Source organism: Martes martes (genome assembly GCF_963455335.1).
Source record: "Martes martes genome assembly, chromosome: 3".
In the NCBI taxonomy this organism is placed as follows: Eukaryota; Metazoa; Chordata; class Mammalia; order Carnivora; family Mustelidae; genus Martes; species Martes martes.
Genome location: NC_137890.1, coordinates 138,015,027 through 138,029,211, shown reverse-complemented (window position 1 = coordinate 138,029,211; position 14,185 = coordinate 138,015,027). Strand labels below are relative to the sequence as shown.

The 14,185-nt window shown below is 36.9% G+C and overlaps 1 protein-coding gene across 8 annotated transcripts in view; it reads left to right on the top strand.

Annotated features, from left to right (window-relative positions):
- Positions 1-14,185, top strand: part of SLC4A10 (solute carrier family 4 member 10) — a gene marked incomplete at both ends in the record, with an annotated part of 302,735 nt that overhangs the window by 214,448 nt on the left and 74,102 nt on the right. For all 8 annotated transcript variants that reach the window (XM_080799605.1, XM_080799609.1, XM_080799604.1 and 5 more), the window contains 4 exons: positions 6,214-6,314; positions 9,353-9,527; positions 10,139-10,272; positions 10,668-10,913. In XM_080799605.1, coding sequence (XP_080655731.1) covers positions 6,214-6,314; positions 9,353-9,527; positions 10,139-10,272; positions 10,668-10,913 — 656 coding nt within the window. The remainder of the gene's footprint in view (positions 1-6,213; positions 6,315-9,352; positions 9,528-10,138; positions 10,273-10,667; positions 10,914-14,185) is intronic.

The window sequence follows — 14,185 nt, the reverse complement described above, 5'->3', positions numbered from 1 at the left end:
TTTCTCAAAAGGTTGAAGTAGAACCATCCTTTGGTTCAGTAGTCACACTACTGAGTATTTATCCAAAGAATACAAGAACACTAATTCAAAGGGATACATGTACCCCTATGTTTATAGCAGCATTGTTTAAATAGCCAAGATATGGAAGCAGCCCTAAGTGTCCATCAATTGATGAATGGATAGAGAAGTGATACACACACACACACACACACGCGCACACTATGGAATATTACTCAGCCATAAAAAAGAATGAAATCTTGCCATTTGCAAAAACATGGATGGAACTAGAGAGTATAATGCTAAGCAAAATAAGCCAGTTGGAGAAAGACAAATACCATTTGACTTCACTCATATGTGGAATTTAAGAAACAAAACAAATGAGTAAAGGAAAAAAAAAAGAGTGAGACAAATAGACTCTTAACTATAAAGAACAAACTGATAGTTACCAGAGGGGAGGTGGGTGGAAGTATGGGTGAAATAGGTAATGGGGATTAAAGAACATACTTGTCATGATAAGCACGAGGTGATTAAAATAATGGCTTTTAAAAAAAAGTAAAAAAAATAATAAAGTTCTTTTTGATAGGTATGGATTGTTTACCTAATTTATGTCAAGATTTACTTAATTTTTCCTTGCATTAAATTGAAACATTTACAAGTTCCAGGTGGGCCAATAGTTTTAAAAATAAAATAATGAAAATATTAAAAAAAGAAAATTCAAGGGGCGCCTGGGTGGCTCAGTGGGTTAAAGCCTCTGCCTTCGGCTCAGGTCATGATCCCAGGGTCCTGGGATCGAACCCCACATCAGGCTCTCTGCTCAGCAGGGAGCCTGCTTCCTCCTCTCTCTCTACCTGCTTCTCTGCCTACTTGTGATCTCTGTCTATCAAAAAAATAAATAAAATCTTTAAAAAAAAAAAGAAAATTCAAAGGCATGACTTAATCATGTTATATAGAAAATTCGCCATTACTGCTGATCATATTTATGATCAGGAAAAAATTTTTAATTATTATTCTTATGTATTACCTTTGTGTGGACATATGGTACAAAAATTATAAAAAAATTGCCTATAAAATCCAGTGTGCTGTTCACTCATGATATAATACAGGAAGGTAAAAATAAAAACTGTTGCTATTATTTGGGTCATTTTAAAATTTCAGGCTTGACTTTGTTGAGATTGGTGGCCAAATGTTTGTTAAGCCCACTCATATTGCCACCTCTGTTCTTACTGAATATGCCTCCTGAAACCCTCCCAGTTGTCATCTACTCAGCCTTGTCTTGGGCCCTTGTCCCTGTGGAGTACAACCTGTCAGACTCTACTGCTCTAGTTGACTCAGAAGTTTTCCTGGTTAGCCTGAGGTGGGCAAATGAACAAGTGTACCACTAATCCATGAGTATTTAAAAAGGTCAGCTCAGTCTCACTATCAATTTAAGAAATATGTACTGATGTCTTATTTCTGTATTTTCATTCTGAAGTCATTTCATAATTATTAAAGATTATTTGGTTTCCTTTTCTCAATAGTGACAGTTTTATAATTCTATACCTACAGCCACATAATTTCTGTTGATCTCAAACTACTAAAAAAAGTTGCTTAAAGAGTAACTTCTAGGTTACAGATTGACTTATTTTTGTACTTGTAAACATCTTTTACACTTAGAATATTAGAAAAGGCAATATAATGCTTCCTGAAGTAAAAAGAAAGAAACTCTTCAATTGATGTCATTTGGAAATATTCTGTAAAAATATTAATACATTGAGAGTGAGACTTTAAAAGTGACTTGTTAACACCATTTAGTTTTTTAAACAATAAAACTGAAGTCAAACATTTTTTAAAACATCTTGCCTTTGAGGAATGATATTTTTGAAGCAACTTGAGGTCTGGGAACTCTCTATTTTTAAAATTATTTTTATGACACTCTTTAAAATCAGGATTAATTATTGGATTCTGAGTATTAAGAGGCAGTAGTACATTGAATTAGGTAGTATAACATTGAATTAGGAATCAAGGTATTTGGGTTCTGTTATGCTTCTTTACAATAGTATTTCTTAAATGTGTGCTGTAATTGAATAACAGATACTATGAAATATGTTTTCTTTCATTAAATGAATCAAGATAAATTAAAAGATATTAAGCACTCTGACTTCATATTCATTCAAATACTATTCTCCCCCATGGAATAATTTTTATGGTTTTTATGTTCTTTTGAAATGTGTAAGTGAAAGATTTTTTTTTTTTTTCTTTCGGAGAGAAAGCACAAACACGTCAGTGGGGGCGGGGGCAGAGGGAGAGGAAGATACGGGGCTTGATCTCACAACCCTGAGATCGTGACATGAGCCAAAATCAAGAGTCAGAAGCTTAACCAAATGAGCGACCCGGGCACCCCATAAATCACAGATCTGTAAACACTTTTTCTTTTCAGTTAAGAGAAGACTAACTAGTCACCCTAAAGGATAACCTTGAAAATATTCGTTAGAATATCATGTCGGGCATTATCATCACTCCCTTGTGTATACCCTAAACTCCTTTGCTTTTCTCTCATGCCATTTACTTGCTTGTTGAAACCACGACCTTGTGTGAATCCAACTCTTTAATCTGTACCTGCACTGATAGAGCTGAGCATAGCTGAAGGAAATCATAACTACACTGACTGATCTCATTAATTCATGACCACCTACCTCAAGTGGACCTTAATGTTGCAAGTTCATCATACTATACTCCCTAGGCCAATAATTCTCCCTAGATGACTATTTCAGACCCATTTTCTCTCCTCAAGTCTTCAGCACATTCTTCCTGAGCCTCACTTTCAGATTTGACTTGCTTCCCACTTCCCTGAGAAATTTGAAATGATCAGAGAACCTCCCTAGACTCTCATTACCATGCCTGTCTGCCTACTGGCATCTGCACCCACGTACTCTGCCTTCCCATATATTACTACCAATGAATTATCCGAAGTTAAAATTCTACCTTTGCACTAGATCCCATCTCTTCAAACCTATTCAAAGACATTACACCATCAATTCTCCTCTTTCTTTCCTCTATCAATTCTTTTGTTCTGTATTACATCATTTTTATTAGCATGCAATCTTATTAATTTGCAATTCTTAAAAAAAAAAGAATTCTCAATACTGCCACTGTCAGCTACTCATCCATTCTTTTTTTTTTTTTTTTCCCCAATGCAACCAAATGTCACAGAAGGTCTCTGTACTGCCTTCTCCAGTTCATCTCCTCCAATTCTCTCTTAAACTTTCTCCAACAAGGCTTTTGTCCCCATCACTTCACTAAAATTACTTACATGAAGGTCACTGAAGATCTCCACAATGCTCAATCCCATAGTCAACTCTCAGTCTGGATTTTATTTAACCTGTCAGTGAATGGCATTTGACTCTCCTTTCCCTGATATATGCTCTTTGCTTAGCTTCCAAAACACCACATTCTTGATTTCCCCCCTCGCTCACTGGTTACCCCCATCTCAGTCTCTTTTGCTGGTTTCTTCTTTCTTCTTTGATTTCTTTACTGTGAAATGATGCAGGCTCACTCTGTAGTCATCTTCTTTCTTCTGCCTACACACATTCTCGTGATAATATCATCCAATCTTATTGCTTTAAATCCTCTTCCAAATTTAATGTTTACTTTGAACTTGAGAGTTATTTATCCAAATGCCTGTCCCATACCTTCACTTTGATGTCTTATAGATATCTAAAATTTGACAAGTCCAAAGTTTGAACTGAATTGTAGATTGTCTCATTGCTGCTCCTGTATGCATCTTTGCATTTATGTTAGAAAAGGCAATATGATGCTTCCCGAAGTAGACAAGAAACTGACCTTTCTGCAAAGTCTGTTCCATCTTCACCTTCCTATATTGGTAGGTCCTAATTCCAATCTTACTGTTGATCAAGCCCAAATCACTAATTTTTAGTTTTAGTTTATGCTAGATTTCCATTCTGCCAGGAAATACTCTTGGTTTTGCCTTTAATATTTATCCAGAATTACACCATTTCTCATGGATGCCACTGCTACCATCCTAGTTCAAGCTTCCATAATTTTCCTCCTGGATTATTGAAATAGTTTTTAACTGGTCTCCTTGTTTCTGTCCTGACCCAGCAGCCAGAGTAACTCCAAGTGAGATCATGTTTCTTCTTTCCTCAAAACCCTACAATACTTCCTCATTTCACTGAGAATAAAAGCCAAATATTTACAACGGTTTACTAAACCTACTCTGGCATCCCTTTACCTTTTCAAAGTAAACTCCTACCAATTTCCACCTTGCTTACTCCTCCCCAGCCATTTGGCTTCTTTGCTTCTTGTTCTTCAGACCCTGTAGCCATATTCCTGCCTTGGCATATCCCATTGGCTATTCTTTTTGTCTAGGTATCCCTCACTTATTCTCATGATTTATTCCCTCGACTTTCTCAGGTTTTTCTCAAATGACATTTTCTCACTGATCTTATGATGGTTCTAATTGCCACTCCTTCCTCCCTACCTACCCAACCCACACCTCAGACCACCTCTTACTCTATTCTAAATTTTTATTTTTACATAGTTTTAATCTTTCTAACACACCATAGAACTAATTTATTTATGGGTTTATTTGTTTATTGTTGGCATTCCCCATTAGAATGTGAGCTCCACAGTCCTGATTTGTCCACTGTTGTATTAGTGGTGGGGCCAAGAACCTGACACAAATTGGTTCTCAGTAAGTATTTGTTGATTGACTAAATAAATTGTATAATTTGAGTAGTCAAATATATACTCACTCATTGATTTGTTTTAAAATATCAAAATACTTGTGTTTCTGAACAAAAATATTTCCTATATTTTTGTCGGAATATTTATCAATACTGTTCATACGTCTCTTTTCACATATCTTTTCCTCTTACTATAAGATGAACACTCCTTGATGAAACAGGTGCTTTAGAATGGCAAGTATCTTTCATGGTTTATCATTTGCCTTATCTAAGGATAGCTTTTCCCATTGTAAGACAGTGAGTTAACATAGCCAATAAGGGATAATTATCCAGAAGACCAAATAATTTCACTTGCTTTCTGAGATTTGTGGAAGCTAAGAAGTGTTTCCTGGTGACTGTTGGGTATTGAAGGTACTGAGGCCACTCTTAAAGCCCTTCACGATGGATGATAATTATTTATATGTAAAGGCAGTTCCTTCATCAATTGACACACATCCTCTCTTATTGAACTTTAATTCAATGTACCTGGAAAATTATAAAAATAGTAAACAATGAACTTTTCTATATTTTGTGCAATTCAAAGCCTATTTTTCTCATGTTTTAAACCTGTGCCATTTTACCTAAATGTCCCATTGTACCTATGAACATTTGATAGTGGTTACACTATTTTGGAATGGCGGTTAAGTAAAAATCTTAATTGCACCACTTTAAACATTTTTATGATCCTTTTAAGTCCTTTTGAACACATTGGCGTGCTCTAAGATAGCTGATAGGTAGGATTTTCTGATTTTTTAAAAAATCTCTGTCACTGACAAAAGTGGGTGGAAGACACTTGTGAATAAGACAGCACTTACATAAGCCTCAGCTAATTTTTCAATGGCTCAACTAGAAGTCTCCTTTCGTAATAATCTCTTAAATCTCTGTGAGTCAGAAAAAAAACCATATTGTAAATCATTCTGTGGGTAGGAAGATATCAGCCAGAATAAAAGAGGGAACTACCCTCAAAAATAGCTAACGGTAGCAGTTTAAATTTATTGAAGGGTTGAGCTATGCCAGGCATATAACACCGCCCTACCCAGTGCCCCCTCACTCCAATCTACCCAGACCTTGTCTCTCTGCCCGCTTCCTTTTCTTCATTAGTCTTCATAGCTCTATCTCTACTTGACATTAGAGATTTGTTGCTTGTCTCCAGTAAGAATGCTTTTTCTTGCTCATCTTTGCCTGTCTAGCATCCCTAACAATGCATGGCCCACGAGGCACCCAACAAAGATTAGTTGAAAGAATGAACAAATGTCCATCACTTCATTTAATTTTCTCAATCACACGGATAGATGTTTTTATTACTAGTAAACAGAGGAAGGAACTGAAGCTTTAGGAAGCCTAGATAACTTGCTAGAGGTCATGCAGCAAATAAGTAACAGAGCCTGGGTTCTTAGCCACTCTGCATATTGCCCCAAGGGAAAAAAATTTGTTTTTGTTATTTACAACTAGCACCTGAAATTAAAACACAAAAACAAAAAACTTCCTGCAGGAGAAGAGGAAGATTCCTGCTGTACCGAATGGAACAGCAGCTCATGGGGAAGCAGAGCCCCACGGAGGACATAGTGGACCCGAACTCCAGCGAACTGGAAGGTTAGTGAAAAGCATCTGTATGGTACTTCACAGACCAAATGGGATACTGTTCTTTGTGTCAGGAATTGCCGTTTTGAGATGTAATTTTTTTTAGACGTTGAGTACTTAAAGAATACCTATTTATTTGAATATCTAGTACTTGAATACCTGTTTAATGCCAATTAGTTTGATTTCCCAGTATTTGCTAATGATTTTTGTTACTATGAAACCAGAACAGTGGATACCTCATTCCATTTTATCTTACCCAGTCTTTCGTTTTGCTGTGCATAAAATGCATTCACAGATTCTTAGAGTGAATAAGAAAACTGTCAGTTGCCCCTTCTAAAAGAGCCTGTTGAAAGCTTCAAGTTCAAGATGGAAATAAAAATAAATACCAAGAACTTAGTCTTATAGACCCTATCTCATTACATGCAAGTAGGATGTATATAATAGTATTTTTTATTTTTGTGGTTGTAATTTGAAAGAGCTATATGATTTATTTTTCTAATCACACATCTTTGAAGAGATGAAAGCTTCAATTTATTTCTTAAAATGGTTCTTTATCGTTTTTTGACAGCTTGTCTCTCTTCAAGCAATGTGTGAGCAGAAAATCAGAAAACCTTGGGAGGGTCTGTCTTCAGGGAATATGTGCACACAGCCTCCATTATAATTGAAGGCAATGGCAAAGGCTTTGCAGGATTGGTACTCCCCTCCTCTCATGGCCATTTCCGGGACTGCTTTCACTGTGTCCTCTAAGCCAACTTTCCGGTTTCTGACAACTCTGTGCATTTTAATTCTCCTCTGTTCTTTCCCTTTATCTACGTTTTGTCTCTGAGGAAATGTCCTTGAACGTCTTCCTCGGGCTCCGTATAATTTGAGATGATTCAAGCAATTTTTCCTTATCCCTTGACTGGAAGCGCGGTTACTTCTTCTGTTTGCTTTCATATTTTCAAATGCTGTTTTTTTTATTTTTGGTGGTTCTTTCTCTCTCTCTCTCTCTCTCTCTCTCTCTCTCAGGTGTAACATGCCACATAGCTTAGATTTTTTTCGAAGTTCACTTTTCCTTACTGCTTCCTAAATCCTCCCAGGTCACCAATATCCGGTATCTTCGCTTCTCCAGAGTTCTTCCACAGATTCTGTTGCTGACATGACTTGAAGTATCCATTACTCATCTGCTCTCCTGGAGTTGCTGGTGTACATCTGGGCTGCTCTTGCACTGTTCTCTGCAATGACCTCTCACTTCCGGATTTAGATTTTTGCTGCTAACAGCACGTTTATTACACAGTAATATAATAGCTATTTAGACTAATGTATGCCCTAATAAGTAATTAATTAGAAAACAATGGTCTAATAGGAAGTACTTTCAAACCTATAAATGTTAACTACTAAGTAATAGTTCATAACCACCTCAAAATATTTTGGGGATTAGGTGGGATATAAATTATAAATGAATGAATAAAGAGTAGATTAAATCTATTTTGAATTGTGACTTTGATAAGTTAACACACCATTCAGAAATGATCCTCCCCAAATAAAAACTATGCATATGTTTAACAAACACTACTAGGGGAAACTAAGGTGATCTTTGTGTGTGTGAGTTTCACAAGTTCACTGTAAGCTTCTTTTGAGTTTAAATGTCCTCTTTTCAATTAGAATTTCATCCTACTCAGTTTCTCCTACTCCCTGTCTTGCTGATGGAAGCAATCACTAGGAAATCATAGTGATTCTATCGCTTATGTAATAGTAAGATAGTTGCTAACATGGTACTATCGTGTCTATGTCAGTCAGATCAAGGCACTTAAAAATAATAGTCATAATTTTCTGTTATCCTGAAGAAATACATATTTCAACCCAAACCAGAATTTGTTTCTTAAGAGAACAATAATTTTTGAGGTGATTCTAAGATTGCCAGTGAATATTTCTAGCTAGAAAATAAATAACAAAACTTAATATTTTTGCATAACCCAAATATATTCAGCATACTGGCACTGTACTGGAACATAGCAGGTTTTTTTAACCTCCCTGTAGGAACTTAATTATAGTCTTATTCATTTTAATATGACATCTTTATTCCATGGAGCACAAAGAGCTCTTAGTAGCCAAGTGTTAAATCCACATATTTTTACTGAATGTTCCAAGAATGAGAATACCTGTTCATTAATACTCTTGTTCCTAGTAGATTGAAAACATTTTAGTCCTCAAATTTTAAGGAGCACTTTACAATTTAATGCTATTCACCCCTGCACCCCTGCCCCCTAATCCTCTTTCAAGTGTTTCAGTGTGGGTTTTGGGTACATTTAGAATAAGTGAGTTTATACCAAGGAAGGCCATTATTGTCTTGTGAATGATAGATGTTGGGATATGTTTAGACAAAAGTGGATCAAAATTACATTTTTCTAGATTGGTTATTTTAAGTTCCCCTTCCTAATTTCCTAAAAATGAAAACAATAATGGAAGCAATCTGTCTTTACTAGATATTACTGTCATCCATAAGGCCATTTAGATGCCTGTTGGAAACGATACCTGGTGAGAAATATTTTGGCAGAGAAAGCAGATTACTGGAGCCATAGTTAAACACTCCATGTTCTCTCCAGGGTAATGCCCACTGTTGGAGAATATGAAGGCCAGTTTACTCTCCCAACCTTCACTTTCTGCTATGCTAAATGAAATGTAAATGATTAGAAAATAACTGCCAGTGATCGAGAGTAGTAGGCCTGAGTGTAGGAGGAGTTGATGAATATAGAAATGGCACAGAGGTTAGAGAAATCCTTAAAATTCATTATTTGAGTTTTGATTGAGGAACCGCTCTGAACCTTGTCTGAGAGAACCTGGGGTTTTTGGGTTGCTGGCATAATATTTGGTTAGGACTGGAAGTAACATAGTGGTACAAGCCATCTCTGTAGATCCCAAGAATACAATGTAGCAGGTTAAGATGGGTCTCATCTCTGCTGATGGAAAACGTATACTGTGACCTGGCAACAAAGTAAATGAGGGTTTTGATTTGTGTGGGTTTTTTTTATATTTGGATTTCACTCTTGTGTTTCTCCCCGCTGTCTTAGGATTTTTGGGGGACTTATTTTAGATATCAAAAGAAAAGCTCCATACTTCTGGAGTGACTTCAGAGATGCATTCAGCCTGCAGTGTTTAGCATCTTTTCTGTTCCTCTACTGTGCCTGCATGTCTCCTGTCATTACGTTTGGAGGACTGCTGGGAGAAGCAACTGAAGGTCGTATAGTATGTATTATGCTCTCCTTGGAATTTAAAGCTCAATCAGTGCTTAAGATTCATAGTTAGATAAGTGTCCATTTGCTTTTGGATTCTGTCATGAAGAGAGATTTGATGTGTGGTCGTACCTGTACGCTTCGTACGAGTTTCCTGGATGGCTAGTAGAACTGGTAATCCGGGAGCGGAATACCTCAGAACAAGTTCTCAGTCCCACACAAGGTTCTGGTCTCATCCCTGACCCCGATCCTTAGCTAGCTTTCTGTTCTAGTTTTCAGCTCACAGGGAGTCCTTTTCCTATTTATACCTTTTCCTGTTTATACAGGCCATGCTTCTGTCCTGAGACTTACCATGAACCCATGTAAACTGTTAGAAGGCAACCCCCCCCCCAAAAAAAAGCAAGATAAGGAATGTGGTGAGGACATTTCCCCACTGAGTACCACTCATATTCTGCTGACCGCTTGTCCCTTTTCTTATCCTCCTACCCCACATCCTGCCCAGGGTCATTAGACTTTTCATAGCAAAGGAGAAAGGATGTACTCATGTATTTTAAACATTTTCTCACTAGTTATTATGGTTGCCTGTACAGCTTAGATAATGGACTTATTTATATCTCTACACAGAGTGCAATCGAATCTCTCTTTGGAGCATCTATGACTGGGATAGCCTATTCTCTCTTTGGTGGACAGCCTCTTACCATATTAGGCAGTACAGGACCAGTTTTGGTGTTTGAAAAGATTTTGTTTAAATTTTGCAAGTAAGTGTCAAATACTTTTGGCCCCTTACCCCCTCTCTATTTCTCCACTGTATTTATACTTCTCCCAACATCACATTTGGGGTCTGCTGGGAGAGGCAGAAGTGGTTGATTCGATTCAGTTTACCATTTTGTCTCTCCATGGAAAGAAAGGAAAAATAAAAGATTTGTGTAATATGTTAAGTAAAATTCCTAAAAGGTGATACTCTTTAAACACTGAGAAACCCCTTTTATTTTTGTCCCCTTAGATGTTCCCTTTAGACAGTCTTGAATTTAGATACTCATGGGATGTGAAACTTACTTCCTTTCACTTCCTGAATTAGACTTATTTCCATCTATTTAAAATGGTGGCAAGCTGTTAAATGACCTTATTCCCACTGTTCTTTTCCTCCTTCTAGAGAATATGGGCTGTCATACCTATCTCTGAGAGCTAGTATTGGCCTTTGGACAGCAACTCTGTGTATCATACTCGTGGCCACTGATGCAAGTTCCCTCGTCTGCTATATCACCCGGTTTACCGAAGAAGCTTTTGCTTCTCTTATTTGCATCATTTTCATTTATGAGGCCCTGGAGAAGTTGTTTGAACTCAGTGAAGCATATCCAATCAACATGCATAATGATTTGGAACTGCTGACACAATACTCGTAAGTAACATTTCCCCTGTTGGCTGTGGGCTTTCCTCTTTACAAAAATTGCTGTTGTTTTAAGAAATATGAGAAAATTTGCCCTGCAGATAAAGGGACTTAAATTGATTCATGATCTCAATCCCTGACTAGACTCTCAAGAGTTGAACAGGGTTTTAAAAGTCCTCTCTTCAGCTACTCATCTGATACTTGAGTTCTCATTATACAAACACAAACAAAACTCACTGAATTTAAATGTGATTTTTGCTTTCAGAACTTACAACATTTATGATGGAGGTACTCAGGTTTTGCCTGTTGAAGGTGATACTACCATTTAGATTTCAAGATGGGACTATACCTACTGCACTTTCTAGTTTTAGTACGCCAGCAGTTTGGAATTTCTCTAAGCCTGTTTTTGCAGAGTGTATGTGGATATTACATTGCTCCTTTCTTTGATTTAATTTTAGTTTTTTTTTTTTGTTGCATTTATATAGATACATTTTTGTATAGCAAATATTTGAAGCAATATGTCCTTTATAAGTCAGTTAACCAGCAACATTTTTCCCATAAACTTCTTAGACATGGCATCAAATCCTTTGAGGGTTTATTACCTTTATGGAAGACTTTGGAATTGTTGAAATTAGGCCAAAGTAGTGTAATGTAGGAATTTTGTTAAGAATGATATAATGATAGTGTTGAAAATAGTATGATTTTTAGTACTTTAAATTTTTCTTGGTCATCATAAGTATCTTTAACAGTATATGTCTCTTTCAGACAAGAAAAATCAGAGTGGAAATATAAAATAACTTCCCCAAAAAGCAAATAGTGAGGGTGTTGTGAACAGGACTCAGAAGTGGTTGAAGGAGGTGCCAAGGACACTCAGGAAGCAGGCAAATCAGGACAGTTTGATCAGAATGAGGGATAACCCTTTCATTTCTCTTTAGAGAGCAGTGTCACCTAATTTGTATCTCCTTGCTGGACTATATATTTATCTGCTTGGATTTTTCAAAGTTATTACATGCCAGGCACTACACTAGAGATGTAATATTCTGTCCCCAGTGAGTTTCCAGTTTAGTAGGGAATGTAGACAAACAGAAAACACAAAGAAATAAAGTGCTGTGTTAAGAGATTGATACAGAATGCAATGGTACCACACAGAACATCCTACCCAGATTTGGGGTTCATAAAGGACTTCCTGGATTCCTCCAGGAAGGAGGACATAGAAGACCAAAATATTGGTAGGAATTAGGAAGATGCTGAGGAATAGTGTAAGAGAGAGGTCCAGATGGAAGGAATGGCACAGGTCTGGATGTAAGAAATATATTAATGCTTAGAAATATTGGCAAAAGTCATAGAGATAGTGGTAAAACAAGAAATGAGATTCCAAATAAGTTCTCCAAAAGAAACAACATAGAACAAGTAAATCAGGTAAAAGCAGGACTTTTCCATTTGAAGTGGTGGGAGGCACCACCTGTCCACCCTTCTAGTTGTTCCTGAACCTTCAGTGGCCACTTCTAAGGTACTTCAGACCGAGGAATACCATTTAGTATCTCTCTGGATTTAAAAAGGAAAAAAATCAGAGAAGCAAAGACTGGATAATGGTCATAGCTTGCGGGTAGAAGAAAAAATAAGAGAGAAGGATCAGAAAAAGAAAAAAAAAACATACATAATGTCAGGTTGTCAAAGGCAAGGGACGAGGCTGTGCCAAGAGACCATTAGAGGACAGTGGTAGGGAGAGAGATCATCTTTAACTTAAGAAACAGTATTGGGTGGGGAGGGGAGGCAGAACTACAAGCTAGTTTGCAAAAGATGAAGAAGGGAGTAGGCGGTAACAACATGGAGAAAGTATGCACAGGCCATTTTGGTATCAAAGAAACTGAAAAACAGTGCCCATTGGACAGGCCAGTGAATTCCTGTGAATGGTAATTTGTGACAGAAAAGAGCTATGTGTGTTTGGAAATGAGGACATAGAGGCAGAGGAAAGAGAGAGATTAGAGATGATGGTGAGAGAGTAGATAAATGTGGGATTGCAACCTCCCTAAAAACGATGAGATCAAGACAAATTGTGGGGTTCGGTAAAACGAATGCTCAGAGGATAATTGGAGAGCAAAAATAGCTTTGTTTGTCCATGATTTCTGCTTTTCAGGGCAATCAGGAGGAGAGTTGCATGGGTCCTGACTCTCAATGTTTCCATCTCTGCTTTTCTAAAAACAGATCCCCACAAGTTTAAGTTCAAGTTATGTTTTATCACAGGGTATGCATCCAAAACCTAATCTTTTGAAGACTGAGCAGGAATGTGTACTAATCACTGTGTCCCATTGTCCAAGTTCTCTTCTCAACCACAGTTAGGGAAGACTGGCTCATCCTGCTGGGTGCTGAGGTTTTAGTACAATTTGGTGCTGAAATGGCTATAAGAGAAACAGGGAGGTTGACAATCTTTCTGGGAAATGTGCTGATCAGATATCTGTACAGTACCATCCTCACTTAGATTTTCACACTGTGATTCTTGGGCTCCCAATACCACCCACATCGCGCTCATGAATCTGATCAGTATTGCCATTACCTGGTCTTTGGAGAAGCAAAACCAATATTTTGCTATGCATATAACATATATTTATCAATGTAATTTTAGTCATGTGTGTTTAAAAAAGTAAGTAAAAGTATTGCTAACAATAATGGTTAATGCATTGTGTAGTCTCATACGTGTGCTTGAAAGCATTTTCTGTTTCATGGATTCCATATGACTTCTGGTGGTTTTCTTGTTCTTGCCACTGTAACCTTTTCACACTAATCAGTTTATAAGTGCCATTATACTCATGCTCACCTAAAATTTTCTTGATGTTGCTGGCCTCATGCTTTCACAGTTTTTATGAGAAAAAAATCTTAGAAAATGTCATAGCTAGGATGCAGTATGTCTGAGATTGCAATCTTTGCAAAATTAATATGCCTGTGCTTTCACATATTTTGTTTAGGTGTAAAATATTGAAAAAGGCATCGTATTTAGGATCTGTGTTTCAGATATTCTTTATACTTGGGCCGCCTATATTCAGATTTTCTTAAATTCATAGTTTTACCAACCAAATAACAAAATGTCTTTGATTTTTTTAAAAAGGCTTTCCTAGTTTCTCTGGCATCCTAACCTTATAATGTGGTAATATGTAGACCTTATATTTGAAACTATAAGCTTTCTTTTCATTTTGCCAAGAGCAAGTGTCAAGATAATCAATTTAGTTTCAAGAATATATACATTACACCAGATGATCAAGCTGAATATGTCAAGTTAGCAATAAGTA